We start from the raw sequence: 17,440 nt of genomic DNA, 5'->3' as shown, positions 1-17,440 counted from the left end.
TTATCCACCTTCAGACATTTCAGTTTCCCCAGAACCTTCTTCTTAGTAATGGTCACTGCACTCACCTCTGCCCCCTGGTTCGCCTGGAGCTCTGGCATCCCACTGGTGTCTTCCACCGTGAAGACTGATGCAAAGTAACTATTCAGTTTGTCTGCCATTTCTTTGTTTCCTATTATTACTTCTCCAGCCACATTTTCTAGGTGGTCCAATGTCTATTTTTGCCTCTCTCTTACCTTTTATATATTGAAAAAATCTCTTCCTATCTTCCTTTATATTATTAGCTAGCTTGCACTCATACTTCATCTTCTCCCCCCTTATTGCTTTTTTAGTTGTCCTCTGCTCGCTTTTAAAGGCTTCCCAATCCTCTGGTTTCCCACTAAATCTCGCCACTTTGTATGCTTTTTCTTTAGCCTTTATGCGGTCCTTTTTTTCTTTTTCTTTTAATAAATTTAGAGTATCCAATTCATTATTTCCAATTAAGGGGCAATTTAGCCTGGCCAATCCACCTGCCCTGCACACCTTTGGGTTGTGGGGGGTGAAAACAACGCAAACACGGGGAGAATGTGCAAACTCCACACGGACAGTGACCCAGAGCCAGGATCGAACCTGGGACCTCAGCGCCGTGAAGCTGCAGGGCTAACCCACTGCGCCACCTTGCTGCCCTTTTATGCTGTCCTTGACATTCCTCGTCAGCCATGGATGTCTTGTCCTCCCCTCAGCATGTTTCCTCCTCCTTGGGATGAATTTCTGTTGTGCCTCCCTAATAACCCCCAAAAACCCCTGCCATTGCTGTTCCACTGTCTTCCCTGCTAGGCCCCTTCTCCAATCAACTCTGGCCAGCTCCTCCCTTATGTCTTTGTAGTTACCCTTATTTAATTGTAATACTGTTACATCTGATTGTAGCTTCTCCCTCTCAAACTGCAGGGTAAATTCTATCATATTGTGGTCACTGCTCCCTAAGGGTTCCTTCACCTTAAGTTCCCTAATCAGGTCTGCATCATTACACATCACCAAATCCAGAATTGCCTATTCCCTCGTAGGCTCTGTCACAAGCTGCTCCAAAAAACCATCTCTTAGACATTCCACAAATTCATTTCCTGGGATCCACTACCAACCTGATTTTCCCAGTCCACCTGCATATTGAAGTCCCCCATGATTATTGTAATATTGCCGTTCTTACATGCCTTTTCTATCTCCTGATTTATTTTCTGCCCCACATCCTGACTACTGGGCCTGTACAGAAATCCCATCAGGGTCTTTTTACCGTTGCGATTCCTCAACTCTACCCACAGAGATTCTATGCCTTCTGATTCTATATCGCTCCTTGCTATCGATTTAACTTCATTCCTTACGAACAATGCAACCCCGCCCCTTTGCCCATCTGTCTGTCCTTTCGATAGGACATATATCCTTGGATATTTAGATCCCAGCCATGATCCCTTTGCAGCCACGTCTCTGTGATGCCCACAGCATCGTGCCGGCCAATTTCAATGTGCACAACAAGCTCATTTACCTTGTTCCGTATACTGCGCGCATTAGGTACAACACCCTCAATCCTGCATTGGCCACCTCCCTTTTCACACTCTCCTCAGTCACTGTGCCCTGTACTGTGGCACTTTTTGAATTTTGACTATGGCTTCTCTGCCTTACACTTTCCCCCTTACTGCTTTTTGTTTCTGGCCCCGTTTTATTTCCCCCTGACTTCCTACAACGGATCCCACCCCCCTGCCACATTAGTTTAAACTCACCACTTTGGACATTGCCTCGAAGAAGGCTGTCCAGTACCCCGCAGGTCTGGGGCAAGACTTGAACACGTGGGCGTGGTCAGCCGCCTCCTTGGCACCATTCACATCAATCCTCCACCTCCGGGAAGAAACTGCTCATTCGGGTTCTAGTCAAGTGGGCTCTATGCATCACGTTTAGCTGCGTTAGGTTGAGCCTCGTGCATGTGGAGGTAGAGTTGACCCTGCGCAGTGTTTCGCTCCAGAATCCCTACCCTATTTCGAACCCCAAGTCATCCTCCCATTTCCTCCTTGTTGTGTCCAGTTTGGTGTCAGCCCGCTCTAGCAGTCGTTCGTACATGTCACTACAGTTCCCTCTGGCTAGGCTGACTGCGTCCAGTAGCTCGAATAGTGTCTGTTGTGGTGGTCGCGGGTATGTCCTTGCCTCCTTCTGTAGGACGTTTTTAAGCTGCAGGTATCAGAGTTTGTTGCCTTTAGCTGGTTGGAATCTCTGCGTCAGTTCATCCTGTGTTCATAGAATTTACAGTGCAGGAGGCCATTCAGCCCATCGAGTCTGCTTCGGCTCTTGGAAAGAGCACCCTACTTAAGCCCGATGCCTCCACCCTATCATCCCCTTATTTCCGTAACCCCACCTCACTTATTTTTGGACACAAAGGGCAATTTACCATGGCCAATCCACCCAACCTGCACATCTTTGGACTGTGGGAGGAAACCGGAGCACCCGGAGGAAACCCACGCAGACACGGGGAGAACGTGCAGTCTCCACACAGTGACCCAAGCTGGGAATCGAACCTGGGACCCTGGAGCTGTGAAGCAACTGTGCTGCCCTCTATGCTACCGTGCTGTCCTACCGTCAGTGTATGTGCCTGACTGTCAATGTCCCCCCGGTACTGTCTCCACATTTTGAAGGTGGCGTTGGTGAGTGCTGGTGCGAACCTGTGGTTATTGCAAATGGGGGCTTTGTCGGACATTTTGGTCAGTCTGAATTGCTGCCATAGTTGGTTCCACATCTGGAGGGTGGCTATCATCACTGGGCTGCTGGAGTGTTTCTTGGGCGGGCATGGAAGTGCCGCCGTGGTGAGGGCCCGGAGAGGTGTCCCCTTGCTGGAGGGGACACCCACTCTGCTTCTGGCTCCTTTATCCATCCCATCTTTCCACTGTCGCTGCCCAGTGGTAGAATTGCAGATTTGGGAGGGCTGGCCCTCCCCTGGACTTTGTTTTCTGTAGGACCTTCTTTGCGATCCTAGCATTCTTCCCCCTCATACAAACGGCGTGATTAACTAAACGCCGTGATTAACTTGCCCAGTGAGTTAAAGGCCTTGGAAATATAGATCGGGATGGATCTTGGTAGAGGTACCTCGACAGTACGTTCATTTTGATCATCTGTACTCTCCCGGCCAGAGAGTGCGCGAGTGTGTTCCATCTCTGCAGGTCCTTTTTGACTTCCCCTGTCAGACTGGTCAGGTTCCATTTGTGGATTCCCCAGTCATGGGCTATTTGCATTCCCAGGTAGCGGAATGTGTGTCGGGCTTGTTTAAACGCAGTCCCACCAGTGCTGCCCCTCCCCCTTGCGGGTTCACCAGGAAAATCTCACTTTTGCTCATGTTGAGTTTGTAGCCCGAGAAGGCACTAATCACTTTCAGGAGCGCGATGATTCCTTCCATGCTGCTTTGTGGGTCCGAGATGTAGAAGAGCAGGTCATCTGCATAGAGTGAGACTCTGTGCTCTCTGCCACCCCTTTGGATCCCCCTCCAGCTTTTGGTGTTCTGAGCACGATCGCTAATGGTTCGATCGCTAGGGCGAACAGCAGCGTCGACAGCGGGCATCCCTGCCTGATGCCCCTGTGCAGCTGGAAGTCCTGGGAGGTGGTGTTGTTTGTCCATACGCTTGCCATGGAGGCATTGTACAGGAGCTTCACCCATGCGGTGAATCCTTTTCCGAGCCTGAACCGCTCCAGCACCTCTATGAGGTACTTCCAGTCGACTCTGTCGAAGACCTTTTCAGCGTCCAGGGAGACGATCACTTAAGGTGCTCTCTCCCCCGATGGGGTCATGATCATGTTCAGCAGCCGCCTGATGTTCGATGTTAGCTGTCTACCTTTGACAAAGCCCATTTGATTCTCTGTGACCACCTCTGGTAAGCAGTCTTCCAGCCTTTTGGGTAGGATCTTGGCCAATATTTTGGTGCCTACATTTAGTAGCGAGATGGGTCTATATGAACTGCATTCAGTCGGGTCTTAGGTATTAGTGAAATTGAGGCTTGTCCCAGTATGCCCTTGCCAGCGAGTCTGCGAACATCTCCCACAGGTGCAGGGCTAGTGTTGTCGCAAATGTTTTGTAGAAGTCTGCCGGGAACCCGGCTGGTCCCACTGCTTCCCCGCCTGCATGGAGCTTATACTCTCCATGACCTCTCCCAGTTGTAGGGGTGCTCCCAGGCCCTGTTTTCTGTCCTCCCCACAACTGGCATGTCCAGTCCATCGAGGAACTGTTTCATCCCAGAGTTACCTGTTGGGGTTCTGAGGTGTACAGTCCCCGATAAAAGTCCTCAAAAGGTTTTGTTAACCTTGTCTGGGTCCATTTCTAGCGTGACTCTGTTGTCCCTAATTTGCGCGATTTCTCTGATGGCTGCCTGCTTTCTCAGCTGGTGCGCCAACAGGCAGCTGGCTTTGTCCCCGTGTTTGTATAGGGCCAAGCATCACAGTCAAGCTTACCAACTCAAGCAACTGGAACAATTTTGAAGCCCTCTTGTTACAAAATGAGGGACCCTCCTACCCGAACCATGCTGGCGAATCCCAGCATTGTGGTCCCTTTTATTTTTTTCTTGCTCTTTAGGGGAGAGAAAGCAAAGGGACATTGAAGGTGGAGCTAAAGTACCAGGCCCATCGCTTGAAGCAGGGCTTTCATTAAAAACATGGGTTATGCATCAGCCCTACTTGCAAAGTGCTCTTTCATTGCCTCATTCTCTGGACAAAGATGACAAAGATTATCGAGGCTTTGAAACTGTGAATGCAGTTCTTACTTCACAGCCAGGTGGGCTGTAGAAGCAGAGAAAGAAAATCTGGGGATTGAGAAGAAATGCAAGGTAAGAAAGAAAAACAAAGAGGATGCAAAGTGAGACTTATAATCAAGTTTGACAGATCCACGCCACTGAACAACTGAACAATACAGTGTTGGCTCCATTTCATGGCGATGCTGACAACACAGAGCTTCTTGCTTTATTGTGCTGAAAAGCATACAGGGAACATGACTAATCGATCTCGCCAGAGATTGAAACTGGCCATAATGTCAATTATGAATGTTGCTACAGTAGACTATCAGTTTCCATCTTTTGTATAAGAGTTCTGATAGGTGACGGGCTGAAAGGAAATCCTCTCAGCTCCAGAAGTGGCTCAGTAGCTTAAATGATAATTTATGGAAGTTGGCAAGCACACCTAAAGTAATTGAGCAACAAACAGATTAAACACAGACAAGACATCCGTTGCTTCCTGTACAATGGACACTGCTCGCTTTTAAACCTAATTGAGAGATTTGGGGCAAGAGGCAATACAGTTCATTTGATTTGGACCATGTTGGCAGCTTTGAGCACCTGGCAAATTAGAAGGGAATACAAGCATTCTCCATGGTTATTTGCAAGACCCAATGAGTAACCAGAGACTTAATTTAACCTCCTTTACAACTATTAACAGAATTCAGTTCTCCCACTCCACTGCAAACAAGCTATCGTATCACTTTTCGACAAATACAGTATCACTCATTTCATTGTGTAAAAAATATACCCAGTTTTGACCTTAATGACCCAACACTACATTGCTGTTGCATCCTGTTCTGCTTTTAAACAATGATGATTTAACATAAACTTGGAAGTTAATCTCGACGGCAGTGGAAATTCTAGGAAATGTATTTTTGATTAGCTTCAAGTAGTTAGAATACATTAGTGTATTGGGAAACAGGAGGCGGGATTCTCTCAGCCCGGGGCTGGGCCGGAGAATCGCCACGACCGGCGCGAATTGCGCCACGCCGCCCCGACTCCGGGACGCGATCCTCCGCAGAGTGGAGAATCGGCGCCATTGGCGGGGCGTGGTGGCCCCGCCCGCCAATTCTCGGCCCGGGATGGGCCGTGCGGCCGTCGCAAAAAACCCGATTCCCTCCGGCGCTGTTCTAATCTGGTCTCAGCCGACAGGACCTTGGCGTGGAAGGGTCCGGGGGCGGCCTAGTCCGCGATTGGGGCCCCACTAATCGGCGGGCCGGCCTCTCGGGCTGGGGGCCTCCTTTCTTCTTCGCTGGCCCCTGTAGCCCTTCGCCATGTTGCGTTGGGGCCGGCGTGGAGAAGGGAGCCACTGTGCATGCGCGCGTTGGTGCCTGCGCCACTGCGCATATATGGACCTCACGGCGCCCAGTTGACACCGGGATCAGCAGCTGGAGCGGCGAGGGTTGCTACAGTGCTGTGGTGGCCCCCTGTAGGGGCCAGAATTGCTGATCCTGAGGCCATGTTGACGCCGTTGGGAAACGCGACGGCATTTCCGATGGAGTCAACACTTCGCCTCAGGATCACAGAATCCCGCCCCATATATTAAGAAAATAAAAAGTCCAAACTCAGGTCTTGAAAACTTTTGGTTAACATGATTGAACACACTGTTACTATTTCACCGATAGCTGCTCCTATCAGCACGACATTGCTCCTGACGTACAAGATTATGTTATGCCTCAGCTTGGTGTCCAAGCTGCTATTTTAAGGAAATGTTTAAGCAGGGAGACCATGGCCCTGAAATGAGGAGTTAAATAAGATTGCCAGGATAAATACACAGCCAAAGAAAAACTTAGTAAATGGAAAATGAGAACATTCGGCATCGCAATAGCAGTTTAAAAAAGGGAATCAAAAATGCCAAGTTTGTAAATGAGCTCCTTCAATTGTTTGTCTCAGTTCCAGTTGCTACGTATTAAAGTATGTGTGGCAGGAGTCATATTCCAGGATCATTTCTCACCTCAAAAGGTTTTGCTTATATCCCTGGTGATAAATTACTAGCCTGGGAATGCATGGTCTTGGTTCTCTGGATGCCACCAGCATCAACTCTGGTCACCTCATCAGAACCATGCGCAAAGCTGAATGACATCAATTCTGCGTGATATCATTTGCAATTTAAAAGTGCAGATTTTCTTGATAATGAAAATAACAGAATCTATCGTTTTGGGACTGGACAACCCAGATGTTTAAGGCAGATCAATGCAACCGTCATGATGATTGCTTGCTTCCCTACTAAAGGAAAATATGGCAGACTGGACTCAATTCAAGTCGCCAGCACATCAAAGGCTGTCCTTTTTTAGGTACTTCAATTATGTAGACATTTGCAATATGGTTTATGAAAAACAAGAGGTTGGGCTAAACAGAACCAGAAGGAATGGCCTGGAAGCCAGGCATGCACGTATCCAGGGTTCAGTGTCTAACATGACTGGATTACAGGAAGGTAAGAAATTGGTGCTAGAGCTCCCATCATTAACTGGTAGAGGCCACTGTAGGATAGAGTGCATATTCTGTCTATGTTGAGGTGAAATGGACAGTGGCAAATTGTGCAGCACACATAGTACTTACTGTTACTAATTTGTCCGAAGGCTCGGATTCAGACGTATTGGTTGTCTAATGATCAAAAAGGACTACTTTCCTTGGAGATGAGGGGGTCAAATTGGCTGCAAAAGAACATGTTTGACAATGGAAACTGGAAAAATCTCAATGTCTTTGCACAGATAGCAGATAGTGTCGTGGACTGACCAAACAGTCTGGTTCATTGGCTGCCTCTTCCCAATAGGCTTCAGATAACATGTGCTGCCAACATGCACAATATTTTAGGCAGCAGAGAGAGACTTGGCAATTCATACAATTAAGAGAAAGCTCAAATACAACTAGAAGAATTTCAAATAATGGGCTTTATTCATAAGCCAAGTGCTAAATGAAAGGGTTTTGAGGTCTTGCCTTACATGATGGAATCAAATACTCCTCGTGCAAGTCCTGAATGCAATTAAAAATCTGTCATGATAAGTTATGCTTACATTGCAAGTCTCAATAAATTGGCACAGACTGTGGAATTACCTGCAAATTACAAGCTTCACAAAAATGGTGTGAGGGAAAAATGGCGTGAGGGAAACCCAACATTGACCCCCACCCACCCTTGCCGCTGTCTAATCTTGACAGGGTCCCACCCCCTAGACTAAACACTAACCAATACGAGGATTCATCTAATCATAGCCGAGTACTTCCCATAGCCTGGGCCATCTCCCTGCATCATAAGTGTAGCTAGATTTCAAAAGTATTTCTCGTGTAAGGGGAATGTTTTAGAATCATAGTATGGTTACTGCAGAGCAGGAGGCCATTTTATCCATGCCCACTCTCTATAAGAGCAACTCAGTTTGTCCTATTCCCTGCCCTTTTTCTCATGGCCCTGCAAATAATCTCTTCAGATCATTATCCAATTCCCTTTGAAAATCACAACTGAACCGGTCTCCAACCCACTCTCGAGCAGTGCAGTCCAGCTCCTTACCACTTGCCGAGTAAAATTTAAAAATGCCTCACTTCACCTCCCGTTCTTCCACCAACAGTGGGTCCCTTTGGTTCTGCTGCTAATGGGAACAGTTTTTCCCCATTTGCGCTGATCAGACAACTCGCACCTCTATCAAATCTCCTCTCCTCCAAGAAGAACAACCACAGCTCTATCCAAAATAAATTAAGTCCCTCATCCTCAGAGCCAGCCTCAAGACTTTCTGCAGCTTCTTCACATCCTTCCTAAAATGTGATGCCCAGAATTGGACAGTCCCCAGTTGAGATCAAACAAGAGAGATAATAAAACGCACTCTATAAATGCAAGTTATTTGCTTTTCTTTTACAATGGCCTATATTTCAAGCTATTTTGAAGATTTTTCATTTGTTCCAAAAATAGCATCTTACGAATTCAATTGGCTGTGGTAACTCGGGCAGTGGAACTGGGAATGAACTTCATACAAGTTTTCAAAAATGTAAATCAGTTAGTGTTTAACATTCTTAATAAATTAGTTATGCCCATGACCAGAGTTCAGCTGGCAGAAGCATCATTTACAAATGGCTAAATATCTGTTGAAAGTTATGTTTACATAAATTAAAAAGAGCAAGACATACCTTTCAAACAAGGACATTGATAGTATTATTCATTCAAAACACACAACTAGCAATTAACTGCTGCACCAAAAAAGATCTTTGGAAAATCATTTTGACAGCATATTTGCTGATTCATTAGAAAATAGGCAGTTTTAATTTTTTTTTTCCAATTAAGGGGCGATTTAATGTGACCAATCCACCTACACTGCACATCTGTGTGTTGTGGGGGATGGGATCCACGCAAACACAGGGAGAATGTGCAAACTCCACACGTACAGTGACCCGGGGTCAGGATCAAACCGGGGTCTTTGGTGCCGTGGAGTATCTAATCACTGCGCCGCCCTGAAAAGAGGCAGTTTTGACATAACTTCAGTTTAGCCAAGACAAGTAAACCAGAAAGAGGGAAATGTCGACAGGGATTTCATACCTAAATAGTCATCCATAGAAAATTTATCATTGTCCCAAACTTGAATAAATAGTTTCGGAGGTGTCCTGATTTCAGTTTTGTCAAGGCTCCAAAAATGTTCCTGGAACAGAGAAAGAAAAATTAAGGCGACACGGTTGACCCATTTCACACCGATCTTCTCCCTTTCAGCTTTTACGTGAAGTAATCTGTGAAGGTTTATACTATCGTTTCTGAATGTATAGTAGGGACCGTGGAATTGCTCAAAGATATTCGGCGCTATTAACATCTCAATTTGTCAAAATTGTTTCAGTGAAGCATACAACTCATACAATTCTGTCATATACATCAGCACTTTGCTACATTTGTACTTCTGCAGTAAAATAATTGCAATTTTTTTTTGTTGCTAATATGAATTGCACACACTAACTCCAAACACCTGGTTTAAACATTCCCAACCAGCTGTACAGAGTCAAATTAGAAGGAGCTGGGAAGAAAGCTGACAGGAGTACAAAAGTATAGAGGCTACAAAGGTCACTCTAATGATGCATTTTCAGGTCCAAAAGAAAGGGAGAGGTCAGTTAGATATGACCCCTGCAAGCCCCAACCATGGAATACATTTCTCCATGCAGCATTATTCTCACAGAACGCTGCATAAATAACTGCTCACAGCAAGGGTTATACTCACATGGCTGTTAACATGAATAGAAGGAATGTACACTTACAAACAAGAGGAAATGGTGCGTGGCAGAGGACAATAGACCTCCCTATGGGAACTTTATTTCCAATAGGAGGGCTGGTTACAAACCAGTGTATCTGCCCTGTGGGGAGAGTAGCACTTAGCAATTACTGTACTTGAACCTGAGCATTCCAGAGAAAATGTGTTAAGTCCACGGGTGCGGCTTGTCCTCTGTTGAGCAGTTGGCAGAAAGTCAAAACAAGCTACTGCCTCAAGCCAGTCTCGGACACTTGGCTCTTCCAACCTCATGCCGATTTCCTCTCTTACACGGCAAGAACGTTGTCCAACATTTCGCGAGATAACTTGTAGGATTCAACTAGCTGCCTGACAGGATTTCAGGCCTTTGGGCCATTGGCGATTGCTTTCTCTCGCAGTGACTCACCTTCTTGGATACAACGGCAAGCTGCTCAGCTGGGAGGTACTCAAATGGGAAAATAAGTCTCCAGTTGAAATTTCCTTCTCCTCCAAGGGACCTGTAGTGCACATCTGTCTTCTGCTTCTCATCTTCAAGTCCAACCATCCAGCTGCAAAGAAGTGAAAAAGAAATCTTGTGATAAAAAACTAATGTGGGTGTGCTGAATAAAATATAGGAGTGGTAGGAAAAAGGGGTCATCCGTAAATCTCGTACACCAAAAATAACTCTGCCAGCAGAGGATGTTTGGGATGAAGTTGAGGCACGATCAATTTGGCTAGAGACGAAGTTGAATTCAAACTGGGGCTTTATTAGTATCTGAAGTGTGGCCTCCTACAGCAGCTGACGAAATGGCTGCGAGCTGGAGGCCACGCATATTTATAACCCGGCTCCTGGGCGGAGCTAGCATGCAGGGGCCCAGGAGAATTGAAAGTGCAGGTTCTACCGTACAACCCTTAATATAGGAACACAGTGGTTTACCACATTCACCCCCTGTTAAAATTGAGTCCAGCGGGGATGGTGGATAACTATATACAATTCGCAATCTTTAATATTTACAGAACAGTGAAAAAGAAATGTCTCTGGTCATCCGGTGGGCCGGTCAGAGGTTCAGCCGGTCCGGCGCCTTGATCGTCCTCTGAGATCGACAAAGTGGAGCCGGCGATGTTGGTGCTGTCATGGTTGAAGTTGACTCCGGGAGCGTGCTGAAATCCTCTTCATCAACGGGGGTGGGCAGGGGGAGGACGGACAGTCCTAGGGGGGGGGGGGGGGGGGGGGGGGTGATGGGGGTGGCGGGGGAGGGGAGGGTGGCGCCGAGGGTGGTGTGGGGACGGAATCTGCTGGTGCCAGGTCCCTGAGGGAGATGGTATCCTGGTGGCCGTCGGGGAACGCCATGTAGGCGTACTGTGGGTTTGCGTGGAGCAGGTGCACCCTTTCCACCAACGGGTCCGCCTTGTGGAGCCGCACATGTTTACGGAGAAGCACAGTTCCCGGAGCTTGTGAGCCAAGTTGGGATGGATACCCCAGATGGTCCGACTGGTAGAAGTGCGGTTTGCACTCCGCACAGTCCTGGCAGTCCTTGGTGATCGTCCTTACTTCCTCGACGGAGTAGGGCAAATTTTGTGCCTTAATGAAGTAGTACAATCGAGTGACCCCTGGGTGACAAAGGCTGTCGTGCAGGGTCCGGAGTCGGTCTACCTGTGCGCTGGCACATGTACCTCGGGATAGGGCGTCTGGGGGCTCGTTGAGTTTGCCAGGGCGATACTTAATCTCGTACTTATAGGTGGAGAGCTCGATTCTCCACCACAAGATTTTGTCATTTTTGATCTTGCCCCGCTGTGTGCTGTTGAACATGAAGGCTACCTGAAGGAGAGTGAATCTCCTGCTGGCCAGGTAATGCCTCCAATGTCACAGCCTCAACGATAGCCTGGGCCTCTTTTTCGACGGATGAGTGCTGAATTTCGGAGGCATGGAGGCTGCGGGAAAAGAATGCCACGGGCTTGCCTGCCTCGTTGAGGGTGGCGGCAAGGGTGACGTCCGATGCGTCGCTTTCTACTTGGAAAGGAAGTGTTTCGTCTACAGTGTGCATTCCAGCTTTGGCAATATCAGCTCTGATCCGGGCGAAGGCCTGTTGGGCCTCTGCTGTCAGGGGGAAATGAGTGGACTGTATGAGTGTGCGGGCCTTGTCCGCATAGTGTGGGACCCACTGAGCGTAATACGAGAAGAACCCCAGGCAGCGTTTGAGGGCCTTGGGGCAGTGGGGGAGGGGAAAATCCATGAGGGGGCGCATGCGGTCGGGATCAGGCCCCAGAATTCCATTCTGGACCACATAGCCGAGGATGGCCAAGCGGTTTGTACGGGACACACACTTCTTGTTATACGGGAGGTTGAGGAGAGTGGCGGTGCGGAGAAATTTAGCGAGGTTGGCATCGTGGTCCTGCTGATCATGGCCGCAGATGGTCACATTGTCTAGGTATGGAAACATGGCCCGCAAGCCATACCGGTCGACCATTCGGTCCATCTCCCTTTGGAAGACCGAAACCCCATTGGTGACGCCGAAGGGGACCTTAAGGAAGTGATATAGCCGGCCGTCTGCCTCGAAGGCGGTGTATGGTCAGTCCGATTTACGGATGGGGAGCTGGTGGTAAGCGGATTTCAGGTCCACCGTTGAGAAGACCCGGTACTGTGCAATCTGGTTAACCATGTCAGATATGCGTAGGAGGGGGTACGCGTTGAGCTGCATGTATCTGTTGATGGTCGGGCTGTCGTCCACCATTCGATTTTTCTCCCCAGACTTAACCACTACCACTTGAGCTCTCCAGGGGCTGTTGCTGGCCTCGATGACTCCCTCCTGAAGCAACCACTGGACTTCAGACCTTATGAAGGCCTTATCCTGGGTGCTGTACCACCTGCTCCTGGTGGCGGCGGGTTTGCAATCTGGAGTTTGATTGGCAAAGAGGGAAGGGAGATCGACCTTTAGGGTCGCGAGGCCGCACACAGTGAGGGGTGGTAAGGGTCCGCCGAATTTAAGGGTCAGGCTCTGGAGGTTGCACTGAAAATCCAGGCCAAGGATAAGTGCAGTGCAGAGGTTAGGGAGGAATTAGAGGCGAAAACCGTGGAACTCTACGCCTTGGACTGTGAGCGTGACCGTGCAGTACCCCCGGATCGCTACGCGATGGGATCCGGAATCCAGGGAGATACTTTGATTGGTAGGGTGTACCTTAAGGGAGCAGCGCCTTACCGTATTTGGATGTACAAAGCTCTCAGTGCTCCCGGAGTCCAGTAGGCAGGAGGTCACGTGGCCGCTGACTTTCACGCTGGTGGATGCGTTGGTCAGAGTGTGTGGACTGGACTGGTCGATTACCATGGATGCGAGTCGTGGTTGATCGTCGGGTAGTGAGGCGGTCGCTGCGTCGGGTTCCTGAAACGCCGTTGGTCTCCATGTGCTGCGGGGTGGACAAGATGGCGGCGCCCGGAGGTCCTGGGGGGGGTCACAAAATGGCGGCTTCCATGGAACACACGTTGCGGGGGTCGAGCAAGGTGGCAGCGCCCATGAAACGCACGTGTTGTGCGGGGGGAGGGGAGGATAGCGGCGCCCATTGTCTGTTACCGGGGGGGGGGGGGGCGACCGCTGCCAGTGAGCGGGCCTGGCACACCGCTGTGTAGTGGCCCTTCTTCCCGCAGGCCTTACAAAGGGCAGCGCGGGCCGGGCAGCGTTGGCGGGGGTGTCTTTGTTGGCCGCAAAAATAGCATCGGGCCCCCCGGAGATCACTGGCTGGCGCGTAGCGCAGGTGTATTGGGTGGGTAGCGCCCCCGCTGGGGCGGCTGCCTGTGGGGCCCATGGAGCATAGAAGGAGTGGGCCGCGCGGTTGGGGGCGTAGGACTGTACATTGCGCAGGGCGACCGTCATGGAAAGCGCTAGTGTTTTAGTCTCTGCGAGAACATCGCACCCAATCCCAGTTACAAAAGCGTCCCTCATAAGGAGATCCGAGTGCTCCTTAGCTGTAACGTCCTGGCAGTCACAATCCCGCACTAGTTGGATCAGGGCCCTCCAGATGTCCTCGATTGACTCACCAGGTAGTTGAGTACGCTTTGCGAGCACGTGTCTGGTGAAGAGCGTGTTCGTCTCCTGCTCATAACTCTCTTTGAGTCGAGTCATAGCGTCAGCGTAATTGGGCGCATCCTGGATCAGCAGGCAGATTTTAGACTTGAGTCCGGAGTACAAGATTTGAATCTTCTGAGCCTCTGGAACAGGGGTCGGCGCCGCGTCGATATACCCTTCAAAACAAGCTAGCCAGTGCTGAAAGTCCTTTCTGGCGTCGCTTGTGTGTGGATCCAGCTGCAGTCGATCTGGTTTAATCCGGAGATCCATCTTCTGAATCTGATACTAATAAATTGAGGCTCGATCAATTTGGCTGGAGACGAAGTTGAATTCAAACTGAGGCTTCATTAGTATCTGAAGTGTGGCCTCCTACAGCAACTGACGAAATGGCTGCAAGCTGAAGGCCACGCATATTTATAACCCGGCTCCTGGGCGGAGCTAGCATGCAGGGGCCCAGGTGAACCTGTAGTGCAGGTTCTACCGTCCAACACTTAATATAGGAACACAGTGGTTTACCACAGAAGTATGATTGGTAACATGGAGGAAATCAATTATACCCACATCCAATGTTAATTACCTTCCCTTCTCTGCCACTTCAAACAAATTAAACTCAAACAAAGCAGAGAAAAAGGATACAATAAAGCATTTAGGTTATTAATAAGGATTGAAAATAGGACCTGACTGGACGGAGCAGGTAACCACTGGGTGCATCCTGCAGCTTCAAAAGCTTTCTTGTGCCGTCATATGTTGGAATGCGAGCACAGTGAACACAGAGACACCTGTACATCTCTTCAACCAAATGAAATTTAAGGATGAAAGAAAGACACCAGAGTGACAGAGCAAGAAGATAGTGAGTAAAATATAGTACAGAAAGAGAAAGAGGAAAAAGGAGGAAGAGAAAGGGAGAAAAGAGGAAAAGGGGGAAGACAGATTGAAAGAGAGAAGGGAGAGGCAGCACGGTGGCGCAGTGGTTAGCATTTCTGCTTCACGGCACCGAGGTCCCAGGTTCAATCCCGGCTCTGGGTCACTGTCCGTGTGGAGTTTGCACATTCTCTCAGTGTTTGCGTGGGTTTCGCCCACAACCTAAAGATATGCAGGCTGGATGGATTGGTCACGCTAAATTGACACTTAATTGGAAAACAATGAATTGGGTACTCTAAATTTATTTTTTAAAAAACAACCAAAAAGGAGAGAAGGGAGACTGAGGGAAGGAAAAACATTTACAAAAAGTTATAACAAGGGAAGAATTGAAAATCTTAAACAACATATTTCCCACCTAAAGCAACACCAGTTTAAATCGTTAAATTTCAAGGTCAGACAGATTGGTTAGCATTTCATCAACAATTCCCATGTTGGGAAAACTGTGTTTATGTTGTTAATTATAAGAATTAAATCTGTCGTGGCAAGCTAAATGGACAAGTAATGTACAAATTGAGCTAGTTCCTAAAATTAATAGGGGGCCAAGGGTGAAATGCTGATCGGCAAATAGCAGAGTGACATAACTCAACCAGCATTTATCAAATCCCTTAAACTTGGAGCTTTTCACCACAAGATCAGCATGGTCATTCACAACTTCTTGCAAACAGCAAGAGCTGATCCATTATGGACACCTTGACAAAGTTCCCAATCTAATGTGCTCCAGTACAGATGTTCAATTTTCTGTGATTTTACCAAGTAAATAAAGATACCTTCAAATGACCAATTAGTTCTTCGGTTCTTTCTAGAATACGTGAACTCCTTGCAGAAAGGCGCAAGGCAAAAGGAAGCAAGATCGTGATAGGCCAGAATCAACAATAAAAAGCAATCATCAGCTAGGACCATTCTCAGGTCCTGGCCCTGCAATCTGGTGTTGTGGGTGGGGAGGTGCTAATAAGAGAGGCCTTAAAGCCCCAGCCAACCACTGGCAAGCTGCTCCAGGGTTTGGCCTCAGCGGGGGTTAATTTTCGACAGGGAAGACATCTGAAACCTATCAACATGCCCACAATGTGCAGGTTGACTACATGCCACTGCTGGGCTGGTAGCCGATGCCACCTACACCCTATCTATGGCAATATCGGCCAATGGCAGGAACACATGGACCAGAGCCCTTGGGTGAGTCAAACTAACACAGAACAGCCTTTCCAGGGGCTGTGTAAACCTCCATTCACAACATACAGTTCTTGGGTGGGAATAATGGGGGCGATTCTCCAATATAAAGAGCAAGTGTTCGCGCTGTCGTGAACACCGTCGTGTTTCACGACAGCGCAAACAGTGCCCGGGCACGACCTATTCTGGCCCCCACAAAGGGGCAGCATGGCGCTGGAGTGGTTCACGCCGCTCCAGCGTCCTAACGCGGTGCGCCAACCCGCGCATGCGCAGTCGGGGCAGCCCAATCCTGCGCATGCGCAGTTGGGCTGCGCCATCCTACGCATGTGCAGGGAACGTCTTACGCACGCCAGCCCCTCACCAACATGGCGGCGGTGTTTTGGGGCCGCATGCGGAAGGAGGTAGGCCGGGGGGGGGGGGGGGGGGGGGGGGAGAGAGAAGGGGGAAAAGAGAGGCTGGCCTGCCGATCGGTGGGCCCCGATCGCGGGCCAGACCCCATCGGAGGCCACCCCGGTGAAGGAGCCCCCCTCCCTCTGCCATAGGCCACCCCCCCCCCCCCCCCCAGCGTTCCCGACGGCGGCGACCAGGGGCGGCCGCCGCCGTTGGGAGCCTGTCATGTCGTAGCGGCCGCTCGGCCCACCCGGGCCGGGGAAATCGCCGCTCGCTGGTTCTCCGAGCGGCCCGGTGCGAATCACGCGCCGTTGGTTTCCGGGGGGGGGGTGGGGGAATCGCGTGCGGGGGTCGGGGCGCGATTCACGCGGCGCCCCGGCGATTCTCCCACCCGGCGTTTGGGGGGGGGGGGGGGGGGGAATATCGCCCCCAATGCTTTAGTCTTATCAGGCATCAAAACCAATCTGACCACGTTTTCCAGTCCATGCCTTTCCAACAGATAAACAATGTTCAAGAGAAGTGGAAAACCCCAATGAGTAAAAGCTACTACAGCTGGAGTAACAATTGGCACATTGGATTCAGGTTCAAAACTCAAGAACTTCTGGCAAATGAAAAAAAGAGGACTTACAACTAGCTTGCACATGTTTAGGTTGTGGGGGCGAAACCCATGCAAACACGGGGAGAATGTACAAACTCCACACAGACAGTGATCGAACCTGGGACCTCGGCACCGTGAGGCCGCAGTGCTAACCCACTGCGCCACCGTACAGCCCTCGAAGTTTCATTTTCATGTTCAACACCTACATACCCAGGCTTACTGGCGAGATGAAAAGCTTCGCCCTTGGATCATGTTAAAGCCGTACATGAAATGAATCTCAATTGCATGTGTTGCTAATTGTGGAGAGGATGAGGCTTTTCAGAGCCATGGGTGTACTTTACTCTGCATTTA

General features: G+C 49.3%; 1 protein-coding gene across 1 annotated transcript in view; it reads right to left on the bottom strand.

Moving 5' to 3' along the window:
* Positions 1 to 17,440, bottom strand: part of LOC140392299 (myoferlin-like) — a 309,204-nt gene that overhangs the window by 24,530 nt on the left and 267,234 nt on the right. Inside the window, exons 46-47 of the mRNA XM_072477615.1 lie at positions 10,386 to 10,527; positions 9,289 to 9,388 (exon numbers count right to left, since the gene is read on the bottom strand). Of these exons, the coding sequence (XP_072333716.1) occupies positions 9,289 to 9,388; positions 10,386 to 10,527 (242 nt within the window). The remainder of the gene's footprint in view (positions 1 to 9,288; positions 9,389 to 10,385; positions 10,528 to 17,440) is intronic.

This window comes from Scyliorhinus torazame, chromosome 16 (genome assembly GCF_047496885.1).
Source record: "Scyliorhinus torazame isolate Kashiwa2021f chromosome 16, sScyTor2.1, whole genome shotgun sequence".
NCBI lineage: Eukaryota > Metazoa > Chordata > Chondrichthyes > Carcharhiniformes > Scyliorhinidae > Scyliorhinus > Scyliorhinus torazame.
Note: the sequence above shows the minus strand (reverse complement) of the source record. Positions and strands in the feature narration are given on the sequence as shown.